A 19,037-nucleotide genomic window follows, 5' to 3' on the forward strand; every position below is an offset into this window, starting at 1 on the left:
GCTATCTAACTAAAACGTTGAATAAATGAATCGATAAATAATTTTGATGCAATGCGATTGCGATTGCTTACAATAGAAGTCTACAACTGTTAACGGCAGCTGACTTTTACTCCCAAGGGACTAAAATTACTTTTTACTCCATGGGGAGTAAAACAGCTACCTAGACCCCAAACGTATTTTTTAAAGGCTCCTTTTGCAGAAGTGTGATGAAAAAATGTAAATAAATCTAACACAAGTGATGGATTTTAATGCAATTTATTTAAACATTTAGCGGGGCACCATAAGCACTCTAAATTGTGGTGGAGATATGTTAATGCCAGGTAGATGTAGATTTGGATCAGGCGGAGGCTGATCACACGGCAGTAGCAAAGTGAAATGTTGCATCATTGCCGAGAATAACAGAAACAAGTTCTGTCTGGCAAATGTCTCCGCCGAGCACACCCGCTTGCCTGCCAATAACAACACATACTATACTTTGATTTATGTAAATCTAAATAATTATACAGGGTGACAATTAAGTCTTAGGATGACTTAATAACATTGAAACGAAAAGAGATATCACAACCAAATTTTGTATATCATTACTAGGTACTGGTAGTAGTAAGCTACATTTTTGTGTAACTGGTGATTGAATATCACCTATGTTGGACGGATGGGGAGTAAGTTGAAAATCTTAAAGGTAAGCATACATACATCAAATTAAAGGTCTAGTTGCAATAAAAACAATGCCGGTAACCAGACCTCAAATGGACAACCGAGTAAAAAAATGGCAGCCGTTCAAAGTTTCTTGAATTTGCCATTTTGAATATTCAAACGGCTGCCATTCTTCAGTAGTTCTTTTGAGCTCAAATTTGTGGCATGGTATTCTTCTAATAAAGACATTTAATTTGACCGGCAACACTTGAGAGATCAAAGCATGATCCAAACCATAAACCAGGAAAGTCCAAATCGTTAAACAACCCAATACAGCGAGATGCATATATATTTAATAAAAACACTTGCTAAGTTCTAGTTATAGACAAGCTCACCTAGTCCAAAAGGCAAAGACAAATCTTTCTTCTTGAGCTGTCCATTTGCATCCAGATGTCTCTCAGGGCTGAATTCAAAAGGTTTGTCCCAGATTTTGTCATCCATATTGCTGCTCCAAATATTAGCCAACATCATTGTATCCTGAAGAAAAACAATGCTTTGCATATTTGTTTATCAACCAATAATCAAATATGAGGGCAGTTTTTTAAGTAGAACCGTTTTATGTTTAGCTCCTGTTAACGCCGGAACGAGACTTGTCACCTCTTACTGGTATCATTTGTGAACAAAATTACACCATTTGCTGCTCTGTAGCAGTCGTGTACGCTTCACTGTCTGTTTTTTTTTAATTTGTAAAGTTATTGAATCCCGCCACACGCGTGAAATGGTCAGTGTTAAGTTTTTTGATTACAAGAACAATGTCCAGTGCCAGCATTCATAGCTTATGCCAGAGTACCTATACAATATGTAGAGTATGCTTATGTAGTGTATACAATAATAATGTACCATAATTTTGCCATTTTTACGATATTTAGATTTGTTTTATAAAGAGTTGGCAATATGTTTTGCATTTGTGTCCTGACTGCAATCAGGCGACTGTGACGTCATATCGTATGATTTCAATAAAGCTCCCGGATTGGCTCCAACCCATCACGCCACTTTTCCCTCCACGTTTAACCGCCGATCCAAAAGTTTCCTTGCTCTCCAGTCCTCAAGATTCCAACAAACCGTAAACATGTAGTCGGCCGGGTTTTATTTAATTCCCCAAATGGTGTTTTTATTTCAAGTCATTGCACCCCAAATGTTCCAGTTATGGCCCTGATACAATGAGTGAGGGTAGAGTGCAGTAATGGGTTATGGAGTGTAAAAAAACCTTTTCCTTTGCGGCCTTCTGGGAGAAGTCTGGGTACCCACCAAAAACACAATTCCTTTCTAAATGAACATTTTCATGGCCATTTTTAAACTCCCTAGCCCATTTCTGACTTTCCCCTCTATCATTGCCTTAGGGTCATAAACTTCATCTGGCTATGAATTTCAGCATCAGATATGTTTCTTGGTGGTCAAAAACGTATCTTCGATGTCTCATGCAGCGGTGGATTCAATAATTTAAAAGTCAGCTACAGAGCTGCGTGTCATTCTGTTCACAAATGATGCCAGTAAGCTGTGACTAGCGTCGTTTCACACGAACTATGGAGCTATACTGAAAAACGGCCCAACTTAAAGAACCTCCCTAGTACACCAACATTAACTAACTAATGATCAATACGTTTCCTGGACAGTTCTCTTCTTTGTATTTAGTCTATAAAAAAAAAAAAAAAAAAAAATAGCATGAATGCAGCGGTACTCTACCTGCACTTACCTGAAAAGCATATTCTAATGATCCTAACATAATAAATCCTAAATTTACGATTATATATTTTTTTTCTTCATTTACAATTGGTTAAAAAATCAGCACATTCAACTGAGTCCATTTAGATTTTAGAATAAAACGGGTAACAACTTAAACATTGGGATGGCGTGTCTTCTAAACATAGAATGTATAGTTCATCTGGCGTACACACCTTGGGTATGAAATGGCCGTAGAAGTAAGTGTCCTGAGTACATCTGTGAGGCAGAGCCAACGGGACGAGGGCTTCAGCTCTCATCACTTCCCTCAGCACTGCTTCTGTGTACGGCATTCTGGAATAAAAGGAAAATTAAACTAACCGGAAAAAAATATTATTTCCCATACGTATTAGCATAGCCTCCTCTAAACCAAGGCTGCGCCCAACAATGTGGAACATCGTAAGCCGACATTTCACTTGCCGATTACAAACGTGCGCAATAGCCACATGCTCTGTTCCATTACTGTTTAGTAGAGGAGATATATGGTTTAGGGTGGAACTTATTCCCACAAAAACGGAGTTTGATTTGTTTAATTCCTTGATTGTGTCTGTTTCATATACTAAAAGTCTAGAAAAATCTAACCATGCAAAATGCTTTTTTTGGACGCCATATTGGAAAAACTTGAAAATTTTAAAAATCCCCAGAAAATCATGTTTGATATCAAATTTAAGGGATTTTTAAATTAAGGAATTTAAGGAAAATTAATAATTGTGATGGAAAGGAAAATGTCTTCAAAAGGTTAAACAAATGAATACCAACAGCTTGCGATCGTCTAGATTAGGCAGCCTGGAACGGCCGATGACTCTATCAATCTCCTCTTGTATCTTGGGCTGCACCTCAGGATTCAGCAGAAGGAACTCCACAGCAAAGCCCATCGTGGCTGTGACTGTCATACTGGTAGGAAACAGAAGGTCCCAACACATCATCACGAGCTGTTGCTCTGCAACGGAAATCAACTTACTTTGCACATCTTGCGCTATGGGTAGACAACATTAGTGTCGTTCCTTTTAAATGAACAAACACAATTATATGATGAATTTGTTTAATTTTCAATATCATTTCCAAATCATTTTTTCCAGTTATGGCCCTGCAGGGATTTACCACTCTTTCAACCATAGAATTTTTTCACTATCCACTCCTAATGCACCACTGTGTCTCGAAATGGAAGTCAGCAACTGTAATGCAAAACAAATGTGGACTGTGTATGCAATTACTTGGCAAATAGTAGAGTAGATCGATAATGGAAATACAGGTAAAATGGAGAGGCGCTCTCCTGATTTAAGCTCCAAAACTCGTATGTCAATGGGCGAGTAACTATTCTGTCCAGTTATAAAAACAAATCTACCCTGTGATGTTGAAACAAAGAGTTATGATAAAAGTATTCCAAGCCAGTTAAGCGTGACTCAAGTTTCCTTTATCATTAGAATCTGACTAAATTGCTGCTATTATGATGTATTGTATAAGGACAAGTCAGTTTCAATCACTGTCATGACTTCTTTGATTTATTTTGTTTATGGTGTAAAAGTTTTCAAAGGAGTATTATGGGAATCTCGCAACATCGATTGATGAAACTCAATTTTCACAACATTTTGGGATATCGGAAAATATAAAATATGACCACAGATCAAGTGCTGAAAGGATCAGTGGTGGGCAGTGTTTTTTGGGTATTTTCCTATTTAATTAGGTACACTGAACATAATATATTGTTTTCAGCTATTAAAGGTTCCCTATAATGCCTAGTTGGTTCCAGCTTAGTCATGTTCAAGTTTTCTTCCCAATAGATTGAGATAACAGATTCCCGATCCAAAGCTGTGTAGAACTTGTGTTTTACTAAATAATGTTGGAAAATGTCCTCCGTAACTCTTTAAGCAATATAAATTTGAAATAAAAATTTCACCAATATTTCTGAATTTTTAATTGGTGAAGTTTTTATTTCAAATTTATATTAATTCCAATATTACCAGTTCTTCTTGAAGATCTTTAAGCAATGTCAAGAAATTGGGGCAAACTCACAACCAAGTCCACAAATCAGATGAAAAGGGGTTATTAATTACTGATAGCAGCTAGAGGACCATTAAGAAAAGAAAATTCTGGCAGCGACTAACAGAAAGTTTATAAACAAAGTATTAACAAGTCAAGGATTGAGTTGTAATCTAGTTACCTGAAAACCAATGTTGAGTCCCTGATTCCTGCTTTTCCTTCATTTGTTTGAGATAAACATCACAAAAATCACGTAGGGCCTCTGGCAGATAAGTGTCTTTATGGTGTTGGACGTGCTCCTGTAAGCTTAAACCAATCACCGTTACTTTCAGTAATAAATTTATTAACACATGATTTATAAAACAATAAAAAAATATAAAAAAATAATCTTGGTTTTTTCTTAACTTTAAAAAAATACTTTCTTTAAATGTGCTGTGAGTTGTGGTGAGGAAAGCAAGAAAGGGGAGGGAATAATTTTGTTCTCTAAATCTCCCGTAGGAAACAAACCCATCATTTATCATGGGACAAACTAAATTTGAAAAATTTTCATAAGATTATCTTTGGTTTAATAAGGTACATCAGCCGTGAGGCAAAAAAAAAAGAAAAAAAGAAAGATTTGTTCAAAGTTTGAGGAAACAAAATAAGTAAATGGTGTAAGAATTAAAACATTGTGACTTTAACAAAAGCTCAAACTTATAACTTTAGATTTCCACAGAGTCACAATTCAAAAAATATAATTATGAGGCATGTTTTTTAAGTAAGTACCGTTTTTCAATTTTTAATTTTTTTAAATTTCCAGCGCTGCGATTGGCATTTTGGACGAACCTAGTGCGGGTTTCTGTTACTCAAGTAGACACAGTTGTGTCGATTAACACGACCATTTAATTTAAATGGAGCTTCATCTGTTCACAAAACTAGATTGTGAAAGTCGCCGTCAGCTTCACAGCGTACAACAAACCATTCTGAACACGCCGGTCAAAATCGTATTCCAATTAACCTTCATGGTTACTGTCAACAAGAAATGCAAATGCATATCTATATAAACTCAAATCTAAACATAAAAATCTCAACAATTACCTTCACAGCTGATTTTGTCATTGCTAAAAAAACAGATTGTGCAACATTAGTTACAAGTTGCAAGTTGCACACATTAGTGTGCAGCATTGTGTTTCATACGTAAGTTTGCCTCGGTAAAATGACTTATGAAACACCTGGTACATTTTACATTCCTTCTTCCTTAATGTATTCTTAAATGCTAAGTGTTCATTCCTCAAAAACTAAATTTTCTAAAATTGAATAACATTGCAAACTGAATACTATTCATTCACTAACATGCCAAACTCTGCCATCTAGATAGTGCAAATATTCCATCAGCAGTTTGAATGATGAATTCACAAAACAGTAGAACAAGATGAAGACCTGTATAAACTGCTTGATGAGACGGTTGCTGCGTACACAGTCAATGAAGCCTGAGAGACGAGGCGCGATGTGTCGTACCCACGGAGTGAGGTTAATCATACCAGTGGTGGGGTCTATGCGGAGCTGAAAACTGACAGGCAATGTTGAAGTTAATACCACTTTGAAGGAAACCATTTGTTACATGATGATCATTGACCTTTGGACACTACAGAAGGTATTCCATTAAAAGGGGGACCAGCTGTAGTTGATTTCATATGATAAAATGAACACAGTTGAATGAGCCACTCAAAGAGTGCGCTTTAGGCAAAAAATTAGTTTTATTCCTCAGTCTTTTACTGACATAGTCGATGAGACATAAAATATGTTACAGTTTTAGCTTACGATAAGTTGTTTTATCAGTTTGGCATTGTTAAAATTTGGCATATTCCACAGAAATCAGAAAATATCACAAACACACTGTGTCAGTGGCTCAATTATACTATAACCATTTTCATTTTAACATTAAAACTGGCAACAACTTTAATAAGGGATTGAATGGCTTGTTCTATTGATGATCAAATTTATGATACAATATGTTAATAATCCAAAAATAACACGAGCTTGTACTTTTACTATATAAAATTAAAAAGAGCAATATCTCTAGTGAGACAATATCTCTAGTATCTGAGTCTGAGTGAGGAAGAGTCCTTTAGCATTACAAAAATGCATTTAGTTAATATTCACTTTTAAACTTCAAACAACCCTGTCAAGTATAAAGTAGTCGTGAAAACACTTAAGCTTAGAATGTCACTGTTATACTGTTATGTTGAGGCTGTTAAGAGTTCAGAGTGCTCTCAGAAGCTCCTTGACTAATCTGGGTTCCCCAAGCAAACTTATCAGCTGTTATAAATGGGCTTTGAATTAATGATCAGGCTAAAGACGAGCTAATGTAGGTTACAAAAATATCGTCTTGTTCATTGTTTATTTAAATCTCAACCTTCACTCATCTGTGCTTGAAATATCACACTCCCTGATGTGTTGACGTATAAATATCAATCAATCAATTGATAAAATCAAACACTGTAAAATTAAATGACAGTAGGTATAACATATTACCGTGGTCTTACTGTATAAGGACCGATTGCTACAAAGGTAAGTTTACATCTCATAGTATATACAGGGTGGCTGGTCATCATTGTGACAAAATTTTTTTGGCGTAAGTACAAAGTAAATGCAGTGTAATGATGCATGTAAAAGGTTCCAAGTCCAAAAATTAGCTTCCCAAAGAATTATTTTATGTTTTTTCAAAAATAACTATGTTTTCAAACTTAATACAGCTATTTCTCAATTACCTGTAAATGGATTTGAGTAGACAATGTCATTTTCGTGTTCTACATTAAATTTTGAATAAGAATAATAGAAAATGACGGAGGATCAGTTGTAAAAACTCCATTGTAAATAGATTTAAAGATAAAAATTAAGATTTTTGAGAAAAAATTAAAAAACATTGTTCTATTGTATTTGTTTACACCCTGTATACAAGAAAGTGTCCGAATATGTTAAAAACTGCACCATTTTATAAGCTTTCCAACCATATGCTACACTATTGAGGTTTAGATATTCTGTTATTTGTTTTAGTGGTTTGAATACCAGAAAACAGGGTGTCTTTAACATTTAAAACATAGAAAGCCGGCATGTATTAAGCAAAAGTTGTATTTTTGTTTCAGCTTGAACAGTAAAAACAGAAAAAAAGTTCCCTGTTTTCTAGTATTCAAACCACTAAAACAAACAACAGAATATCTAAACCTCAATAGTGTAGCATATGGTTGGAGCTTATAAAATGGCACAGTTTTTAACATATTCGGACACTTTCTTGTATACAGGGTGTGAACGAATACAATAGACCTTTTTTTAAAATTTTTATCAAACATCTTAATTTTAATCTTTGAATCTATTTACAATGGTGTTTTTACAACTGATCCTCCGTCATTTTCTATTATTCTTATTCAAAATTTAATGTAGAACACAAAAATGACATTGTCTACTCAAATCCATTTACAGGTAATTGAGAAATAGCTGTATTAAGTTTGAAAACATAGTTATTTTTGAAAAACATAAAATAATTCTTTGGGAAGCTAATTTTTGGACTTGGAACCTTTTATATGCATCATTACACTGCATTTACTTTGTACTTACGCCAAAAAAATTTTGTCACACTGATGACCAGTCACCCTGTATATATCATTACATCAATATCTATTATATAAAAATCTAGTCATACGCTGTTTAATTCATAGCTCCTATCAAAGCCTCACCGGAGAGCTGTGAAAGCAAACTCTCTGAGTTTGTGGTGTAACGGAGGTGGAAATCTACACCCTAGTAGAAGCTGCATCGTGAGGTTGAGAAAAAATGTGTAAAATGCTGACGGCACCAGCACTCCCCTCTCATCACTCACTCCCTGGGAGACGGCATAGAGAAACAGTATTATTAACAAGAACAAAACTGTTACACTGTCAATGACATGATAGGTAGTGAAAATGGGTAGCTCAGTGATTATAGAGCTAGTCTATTATTTGCCTATTTAGGAAGACAAATTGATCTTGAGAAAAGTCAGTAGCTTTGTAATTTGGTCAGAGGCGGGACATGATCACTGAGCTTTTGAGAAAATCGTCATGACTGAAGAATCAGCCTATTTTAGTTGGTAACAAAGCTACATAAGACATCACCTTGCATTTATCTTCATCTTAATGCAAAAAATTGTGTCAATTTATTGTAAATGATTTTGAGACTTGTGACATGAATGATTCTTTAATGTATTGCAACTCAATCAATGCAGCATTTTAATGGGCATAAGTGACACCTGTCATGAAGTAAAGAAGTACGAGGGTCTTTCAATAAGTAACGAGACAAATTATCATTGCTCAAAAACGGTTCATTGAATCAGTACAAAACTTTGCACATAAATAATTATAAATAATTAGTGGCCGACCCTAACTCCTGCCCCATCAGCTGATTGAACCGTTAGAGCGGAAATGACGTAAAAAGGGCCATCTGGAAATAATTGAATTGGCCATTCACGTGGCCAGTTTGTTTGGCCATCTGGAAAAAACTAAAATTCACCCTCGAAACCGAAGCTAACAAATCAATTAATTTCTTAGACGTAACAATAACAAGAACTGATCACATCATGGAATTCAAAATCTACAGAAAACCAACAACAACTGACCAGACCATCCATTCGTCATCACACCATCCTTTCAACCACAAGACAGCTGCTTACAATAGTTTCGTTCACAGACTATTATCCATACCCCTTACCACAGAAAACTACAACAATGAAATAAACATTTTGAAGCACATTGCTGTTGCCAATGGATATGAAAGCTCTCTCATTGATAAACTTATCAGAAAACAGAAAAATAAAACAAAAGAGATTCTAGAACCCAGAAACAAAAAGTATGTATGTGCTAAATTTGGAGTAGTACTCAATAACACCTTGAGAAAAGAAATGGCAAAGAACGATGTACACGTTGCATACAAAACATCTAACAAATTATCTACTATGCTTAAAGAAAAAAATAAAACACATTCTGATAAAGTAAACAGCACAGGTATTTACAAAATGACATGTAACGATTGCCCGAGCTTTTACATCGGCCAAACTGCTCGCTCTTTTGCTACTAGGTTTAAAGAACACCTACCCAAAAAGAACTCGAAATCAGCATTCGCCAACCACATAATTAACGCAAACCACAACTACACGGACATACATAGTAATCTAGAAATTATGCATTTATGTACTAAAGGCAGATACATGGACACAATAGAGGAGTTCGAAATATACAAGGCATCCAAAGAACACCCTGACCATATATTGAACGAACAAATTTCATTCAGATCTAATATCATCTACAATACTGCCATTCATTTAAACCAAAACAAAACTGGTCCTGATAAAGGAGTTGGGGGGGAGGGGTAACAGCTGATGCTTGGACACACGACAGCAGTCATGACGCAACATCCATCGGCGCCTGTCTCGTGTGTTCGTTACTTGGCCAAGTTCGTAAATTCGTGTTTTTTAAATGTTTTTCGTGTATTATGTGTATATAGACATATTTATTTCGACAAGTTCATCTATTAATGAATGCTGTTTTATCTAACGTTCTGCCAACAACCTGATGATGTACCCTAGTGGTATGAAACAGCTGTAGTTGTACTAACTACACACGGATCGTTCGACGCAAAAAGGTAAAATAAACCATTTTTATATTACAAAACTTTGGTTTCTTTTCAACATCCCCAGCAACAGTTATACACTTGTCCCATTTTTCTGCTAAGTTTGTAAATGCCCTTGGTATGAAATTGTTTAGATTGATCTCAAAGCCACTTTTGCACCTGCTTTTTTACCTCTTCATTGGATTGAAAATGTATCCCTTGTCGTAGACCATCTTTAAGGGGTCCAAACAGATGGAAGTCTGATGAGGCGTGGTCGAGGCGTTAGGGGGGATGTGGAAGGATGACCCATCCCAGTTTCTGAAGTTTTTCTTTTGTCTACTGTACGTACTGTATGTGGATGGGCGTTGTCATGAAACAAAATCACGTCTTCAGTGAAGAGCCGAGAGCCTTTGGTTTGAATTGCAGGTTTTATCTTGTTTTAACCTCCCCCGCTTGTGCTCCATGGCCTCTTTCAATGGCCTCTTTCACTTATTTTTTGGAGGAGAAAATGCCAAGATCCCTAATTTCCATAGACTCTGGGTTGTAGATTTTTGACAGTACCATTTTCTCCACCAGCTTTCTTCAGAGCAGAGCTAAACTAGTCTTTGTTCTTCGTCTTTGTTCCAAGTTCCACGAGGACTCCTCCGGAACGTGTTTGCCAAAACGCGTTGATTTCGGCTCCCGACTCTTCCGGTTTCACCTCACCTCAAATGTCCTTCAGCAAATCTGCATGTGACTTTCCAGTTGTCCAGTGGTAAAGAGAATTGCACCAGGTCGTGGTTTCCTGCTTCTCGCTGTGGGCTTAAGCTAAGACAAGACTGTGTTCTGATTCTTGGCCATCTCTGTTTTGCTTGCTCCCCCCTTGCAGCCTCATTGTAGTACTGGCTGTTGATTGTTCTTTGAACTTAAAGAAAATCACAATAAATTGGCACCTGAAAATCCTAGAATACTGTAAGCATGACCTTACCGACAGATGGCTGGGTCTTGGAATTTTTTTTTATGAGAGAAGTCGTATGCTTCCACTCACTAATGGCTCTTTTTTTACTTTGGCTGATCGTGGAGGATCCTTGTTTCATCAAACATTACAATTCTTTAGAAAAAATCGTTTCTTCTTTAGCTTTCTTTAGCTTTTAGATTTTTTGACTGTTGAATGATTTAACAACTGGTTTCTTTGTAGCTTCTGTGAGTTGTCTGGGCACCCATCTCGCTCAGGTTTTCTTGCACTACAGCTTGTTATGAATAATGTTGTAGACAGTTCCAACACTTGCGTTTGCTTTTTCACTTATCAGTTCAATAGTGATACGCCTATTGTCCCAAATTAATGCTTCAATCCGAGATTCAAGAGAGTAAATCCCAACTTTGATCGGTGGTCCACCGGGTTTCTCGTCAGAAACTTTTGTTCGGCCACTTTGAAAATTTTCTACCCATTTGTAAATGTTCGAACGATTCAAACAATTGTCTCCATTCACTTTTAACATTATTTTGTGGATTTCATTACCTTTCTTACCTTCCGCGACTAAAAAAAAATCTGATCAGGGCATCAGTGGACTTGACATTGTTAACTGAGTAAGTTTGAAGTTTGAAGTTATGTTTACAAATTATTATTGAACAGCTGATCAATTGTCATTGGAAGGTTACAAACTTTACAAAATATTATTTAACAGCTGATCAATTTGCATTGGAAGGTTACCAACTTTATAAACTGAAAGTTTTGTACTGATTCAATAAACCGTTTTTGAGCAATAATAATTTGTCACATTAGCCTACTTATTGAATGACCCTTGTATTTACATCAATGTATACATGTTTTAATTTGAAATATACTCCAAAGTTTACCTCAACTTTTGATTGAACCAAGTCTAGAAAATCTCTGACTTCTTCTTCCACGATCTTTTCAAAACTTTTACTCCTTGTGCCCCAACCAAAGTCTCGAAGGTAACGCAGCATAAAGCGCCTCTGTTCTGTCCATGGTGATCCATCAATGAAGAACTGCCCTATTTAAATAGATCAGTATTTATTTTAACAGTTTCTACTACTATTGTCTATACACAGAGTAGAATGACTTACCATCCAATGTAAAAATTTGAAAAAGAAACAAAAAAAACATGGTGCAATCTGTTGAGATAGTCTAACAACTAATGGCAATATTCTTTTGTCAAGTTATAAATCAATCAGCTGTTGGTATGGACTTTAATTGATACTAGTGTACCTGTTGCTCGAATTCGAGCAATTGCGAAGCATTACAGGTGACTCACGAAGATTATGGAAATACTCACGATCTACACAACAGTTAGATATAATCAAAATCTTTTGTAAATATCTTATCTTTTCTCAAAAAGCTGATCTTGTTTTTTAGTGTTTCTAAACATTTTTCCCTCTCATAGCCGCATTAGGTTGTCTATAATAACGATTATAAATGAAAAAAATAATATTTCTTTTCTTCTACTTGGTTGTGTTCTATGACCTTTTCTATGTTTCCATTGTTTGCAAATCGGTTATTTCAATGATTGCTCAAGAAATGTAGCATATTTTTAATTCAGTTTTATTTTTAGCCTATATCAAATTATCCAGGATTTATCGCTTTTTTCCATTGTAATAATTTCATCAACCCAAGTTTCGTCTACAGATGCAATACGCCAAAGAATATCACCTACGTACAATCTCCAAGAAGTGGTAAAAAAGGCAGAAACCAAGCCATACAATATATATTTTTGAAAAATTCTATAAATAAATCAAAATTTAAATATTAACAGCTGTTTCATTAAAAAGTAGTGTAGAATTATGCATATGTTAAACAAATTTGAAGAGGCAACTTTAAAGGCTTCTGAGGCAGAGCCCCAAGGGAATTTACCTCGTTCCTCTTTTGATGGCTCATCTATAGACCAAGACCTTTCTTTAGAGACCCCTACCAAGTTTCTACACCCAGCCGTTCTCTCAAATTAGCTGGTACAAAAACCCAGTTTTTCCTCCATAAGAATATCATGGAATGGGAATTCAAAGGCCACGGGGCAGAGCCCCAAGGGAATTTACCACGTTTCTCTTTTGATGGCTCATCTACAGACCAAGACCTTTCTTTAGACACCTCTACCGAGTTTCTACGCACAGCCATTCTCTCAATTTAGCTATGACAAAGAAAAACAGTTTCAAATTAATATATAGATTATAGTACCGTAAAGTTTTCTTAATCATAGTAACTTATTCTCGACTAAATTTTACTATTCCCAGCATTAAAATAAAGTAGTAAGATCCATTATGAGTAAACTTTAAGGTACACAATCCTTGATTGAAATGTAGTATACATTAACAGTCATAATACAAAGCAATTATTATGTAGTAGACTTTGACTATTTTCAAGTAACAAACATATGTTTCTGTAAATAAAAATTATCTCCCCATGTTATCCTTATGGAGAAATACGAAACTTTAAAGCGCCCTAGGGCCTCATTCTCTAATTATTTCCCTAAAAAGAAAGTTTCCTGCACAACTTCACGTTACGCTCTTTCCAATGAGACCAAAAACATGCCAATCGGTTCAGTAGTTTCGGAGGAGTAATTGTCACAAAAATCCTGCTTGCGTATTAAATAAGTATAGATTCCACCCAATAAACTAGTACCTTTGACTACGTTAGAAAATAGAGTTTTAGCTTTGACTACCATTAGTCAATGGTTTTAGTCACTAGTGCATTTTGTGACTGGCTCACACAACTACGTTCTTTTTTAACAAAAAAAGTTGGCTACAGCTGGTCCATATAGATGGGACGACTACTTAAGTACGGTATCTAATAGTCAATGCTAGAATCCAAAAAAATGACAAAAACATTTTTTTTTTAAGTTCAAGAGTGTTGGCATTATAAGAGCATCAATATTTTAATATGATAGGTTGATTGTTTAAACCAAGGCTAACATTGATGATTCCATAAACCTTTCTTTCCTTGATGGAAAGTGATATGAGTAATTAGCACATTGACTGTGAAAATCAATCTTTTATCACCCTCTGATAAATTGAATATCTAACAGGAAATAATGGCAATGTTTAAAAATATTCAGTTTTATACTGCTTATTCTAATCGCAGCTGAAAGTTTTTGTTTTAACTAATGGTTAAAATTATTATTCGTAAAAATAACTTTTGTGGTTATTTTATATCTTAGAAAAAATACTTCACACTCATAACTTTGACGAGGTAAGGTATTCTACCCCATTAAGTACTTGTAGATACATTTATGGAACTAAGAAAGGTCAGCTAAAATAATTTTTCACAGAGATGTTAAAAACTTTACCTATGATAATCGTTAGAAAAATATTTTAGACAAATTTTAATTTAGTAGGTACATTTAATTTTTGTCACCATTTCAAACTTTTTATTTCAAAGCATAAAATATCTACTTGAATAGATAAGTTAAGTAATAAGTTTAGTAAATGGTTAACTTTTATTAACATTAACATTTTTGTAATTGTTGAAAGTATAAGGGGTGTTGATAGTTAAATTTGAAAACAACTACCAATAAAAGTGCTCACTTTAGAACTTAATTATCCCCAATTACCACTAACTTTGAAATAAAAAGATAACCAAATAATTTAGAAAAACTAAAACTAAATAACATCGAAACGAAATAACATATTACATACCTCTAATAACACCATCATCGTCCCTTATCTGAGGTATGAAGCCTTCCACTCTGCCTTGGAACTCTGGCCGAATCAACAATTCCCGTACACTGGCCGAGCTGCAGGCCACCACAGTAGGAAACGGGCCAAGATACATCCCTAGGACCTAAACCATTGACTAGTTGTAGTTCACTTCTACAGCATAACCAAAACCACATACTAAGGTATGTAAGCCTTGTGATAAAATCACCTACTGTAATAGCATTGTAAATGAACGGCTGACATTTTGGACTTGGTTGTCCGTTTGTGTTCAGATTTGCGGCATTGTATTCTACTAGTACAGACCTTGAATTTTACAAGCATATAAACCTATGCTTACATTTCAGATTTTCTTCTGACTCCTAGCAGGCCGTCCCCCTGAGGGGATAGTGTATCATCACGGCCACCTTTAACTAAGGCCGCGGCCAGCGAGAATTGGCTATGTCACGCCAAGCATCTACTTCGGGCCATTTCACCATTACGGTAGTACGGAACTAGTGGTCGCGGTTTAAATATACTGCATTTTTGCACCCTTACAATTGAGATGAAATTTTGAAATTTGGTAGAGCTAGCGAATACACCCTTTATACCAATGGTGTAGTTTTGAAAATTAAAATTTCGTTTATATAAATATTTTTTAAATTAACACATTAGAAAAAGTTTGGTTAGCGTAAAGTGAAATAGTTAGTCGCCTACTAAATTTGTTGTTTGTTGGTCAGAGAAGTTTCATCCGTGATAAATTTTTAGATAATTAAATATACTTTACTGTTTGTGTTTACTTTTCCTTTTTTCTATTTTTTTCTTAGTTTTGTTGAAATTTTGGGTTGAACAGAGCAAAAAATCTCAGTTTTATAGCGCGGCGCGGTGTGTAGATGCCCGCAAGCTGTAGTGTAGTATCGCATCATCGCAAAGCTAATTAATGTAGGCCTACTCAATTATTTTGAGCAGGTTAATATGCCTTTTGATTATCCTCAAGAATATTACTTTCTTAGCAAATATTGCTTTTATATACATTACCAAGATTATGTCTCATCATATCCCTATAATTTGCATTGTGAGCCCTATTATTTTCATTGTGTGCGCGATCTCTTCGAGGCATCTTGGAACAATTACAAATACTAATGAAACATACAATGACAACACAATATCTAACGCAAGTTATTTTCTTCTTTACATTTTATACAAATAACATTACAAATTTCATAACTTGAATTTACTGAAACATCACCATTTCAACTACAGATAACCCTATTTTCTTATGGATGTAAACAAAATTATATTGAGTGAAAATTTAAAAACGTACTTTTTCATGTCCCTGGCCTTTTACTTCGTAGCTACTGGATTTGTAGTTTATTATTATGTGTTTTAATATTTTTTGGGATGGGGGCAACATGTTACACACATTTATTTGGTTTAAAATAGGTTCTAGGTATTTTTTTCGTATTTTTAAAGTCTCGAAATTCACAACCATGACGTGTCCCTAGGGTACATTTTCCAACTTTCACGCTGTTTTTAGACTAATTATTCATGCAGAAATATATAAAGCCATATTTTTATGTCATCAATGGTTATTAAACTTACAAAAAAGGAGCATATTATAATTTTATTGTCATTGCAAACTGACTACCATGACATAATAAGTCTATCCCTCGATTTGGCGTCACGACCATTTGGGAAAATTTTTCAACTTTGGAGCACGACAGTGGCAAGCCTGGCGTTGATGGAGTCAGTTGGTTTTAGAGACTAGTTCGGGGTGTACGTCAGGATTGTAGTGCCGGTCGTTTCGAGTTGAAAGGAGGAATTACAAGATTAATACAGGAAAGGTTGTGTTTTTTGTAATTTTGGTGTGTCCATGACCGTACATAGTCATTCGATGAAGTAGACATGGTGTTAATTTTTGTTTATAAGATATTTCAATTGCTAGATTAACCTAGAAGTCCACTTTGTATCCTCGAACATGAGGTGCAGAGCTACCGCCAGAACAGAGCCAAATAACACGTAATTTCACGACCAAAGTTTCACGACCATCGCGGGTTTTTTCACGACCTATCCAGCCTTATGGATTATAGTGTGTTTGGTCGTGACAATAATTTTAATATAATTGTAATTTGAACAGTTTAGTTCAATTGAAACACATATTTTTATTATAACTAACAGTATAATTAAAGGATTGTTTAGAAAGATTTAGATTTTTTTATAAAATTCACGACCGTACCGCTTGTCCCTGACCATCACGTTTATGATTTCTGTCATAAAAATTTCAAAAATTAAAATATCGTCATATTTCAATGTTTTATACACAAAAGAAGCACGCCTCTATTCAAACATAACGATTTTTCGGGTCTCAGGTAAGTTTTTTCGGAGTTATACAAACTTAAAAAGATATTATTGGCTTTTTTCAATTTTTTTGAGTTTTTTTTTTTTTCTAGAAAGACCAAATATACTAAAAGCTCAGTGACCTTTTTAATGTATAATGGTCATAAAAGTAAATTAGTTTATAGCAAAACATAGTTATAAAAATAATATTAACTATTTTTAATATTCATTTAAACGTCTGTTATGGTCGTGACAGGATTTTGTGTTTTTCCACTAAAGATGCTCTTTAAAAAAAAAAAACTACGAAAGATATTGCGTTACCATGGACATTTTATGAAACTTCAAATGTTAATGAAATCAAAAAAATAATAAAAGTTTTGAAAAAAGGGGAAAAAAATTTGCAAAGTGTGTTTCCTGAAAATGTACGTTTTTAAATTTTTACTCTATTATGGCCATCTGTTTTGAAGTAAAAAAATGTAAACTTGAAAAAGTGCAGATGATTGACAACAGAATTCAGCAAAAACTATGAAATTTTAAAAGTCTATAGGACGAAGGACATTCACGGGACATCATCCAAACCCACAAAAGGTACATCTAGAGGATAAGAGCTTTAAATTGGATACCCAATATGCCTATAAAAATTAATATTTAGGGGTCGATTTGCTGTACACAAAAATAAAAAAAAATCTTTTAATAACATAGGTTACTTAGTTTAACTTACCTCTGTTTTATATCGCCTTGCCATCCAGTGCATAGCTTTGTAGGGGAACCTGTAGTTTTCTACCAAAAGTTGAAGGTAAGCACCCCATATTGGCCAGCGTAAAGGACCTGCCACAAAGTCAAGTTTTTAATTTGCCTAGTTTAAGACACTTGTATTTTCAAACCAAAACATATAATTATACAATATTATTCCTCTAACAGAACAGAGTTAATTTTTTTCATAATCCATAGCACATACAAGTACATCATATCTCAAAATTAAGAACTGTAGCCTAAAACTTATAATTTTCAACCATAAATAATATTGCATTGGATTTCTTTTCTAGTTTTGCAGGAAAATTACCTCATTATTTACTCCTAGGCCGAATTATAAATAAAACAGTGTCTCATAAAACACCAGATAAAAAAATGGAAAGTCAAATGTAAATTTAATACATTTTAACAACGATAATTCTTTCAATATGTTTTAGTACACAATTATCATAATGTAAGGAAACTATCAATTTTAAGGTTTAAAAAATTGTATCGTCTCAGAAGGCTACAAACATCACTGTCACATACAAAATGTAGAATATTGTACTTTTCAAACTTTAAACACTTCCACTAAAAGGCGATGTAAATTACATCTTAAGCACACCTCGAATGAAAAATAATACCTTACAAATATATCTTACCTGGAGGAAACTTTGGGTGAGGTTTATCTGTTAGATATCGATAGAATATGTAAAAAAGCAAGCAGAACAAAGCAAACATTAGTTCTTCCGTCATGATTGTCCAAGAGAAGCTGAGAAGTAAACACTACAACTTGGTCGAAGGTTATCTTGGTGGACAAAAACACAGATAAGTCAACACAGTTATCCTTCATATGATAAAATCTGGGTTTATTCATATTTAAATATCATTGTTATCAACAACAAAGAATTTCATATTGTTGGATTTCAGTAAGCTACTTGAAAAAGGCTCTTTTCTTTACATTTAGTAAGTTCTAAGTAATGGTAATACAGTAGAACTCCGGTTAACCGAAATAAAGGGGAGAGAGCCGTTTCGGATAAAAAAATTTTCGGTTAAACCATCATATGCTAAAAATAGCCAATGCATCACATAAGTGTGTAGGAAAAAAGAATTTAAGAGAATGTCTATTTAATTCAGTGTTTTATTTCAGCTACAAAAATATTACAAAATGGGATAGAAAATACTTTAAACCAGACAACTGAAGTTATTAAAGCATTTTACAGCCCTATAATGTTTTATTGAACCATTTTGGTTAACCCGGGTTTCGGTTAACAGGGGTTCTACTGTATTAATATAAGAGCATGTGTTTTTCTCCAAGTCAAACTTACATAGCTTACTAA

The 19,037-nt window shown here is 34.5% G+C and overlaps 1 protein-coding gene across 1 annotated transcript; it reads right to left on the bottom strand.

Moving 5' to 3' along the window:
* Positions 1 to 256: 256 nt before the first annotated feature.
* LOC128986577 (probable cytochrome P450 304a1) lies at positions 257 to 18,452 on the bottom strand. The gene is made up of 11 exons (XM_054407012.1): positions 18,360 to 18,452; positions 17,687 to 17,793; positions 14,632 to 14,776; positions 11,842 to 11,999; positions 8,106 to 8,248; positions 5,812 to 5,941; positions 4,574 to 4,691; positions 3,172 to 3,352; positions 2,589 to 2,706; positions 1,029 to 1,170; positions 257 to 449 (listed from the first exon to the last, which is right to left on the bottom strand). Exons 1-11 carry the CDS (start codon positions 18,436 to 18,438, stop codon positions 268 to 270), a joined length of 1,503 nt encoding a protein of 500 aa, XP_054262987.1. The 5' UTR covers positions 18,439 to 18,452; the 3' UTR covers positions 257 to 267.
* Between the last annotated feature and the right edge of the window lie 585 nt (positions 18,453 to 19,037).

This window comes from Macrosteles quadrilineatus, unplaced genomic scaffold (genome assembly GCF_028750875.1).
Source record: "Macrosteles quadrilineatus isolate MER2022 unplaced genomic scaffold, UCM_ALF_1.0 Scaffold_2__2_contigs__length_208266976, whole genome shotgun sequence".
Classification (NCBI taxonomy): domain Eukaryota; kingdom Metazoa; phylum Arthropoda; class Insecta; order Hemiptera; family Cicadellidae; genus Macrosteles; species Macrosteles quadrilineatus.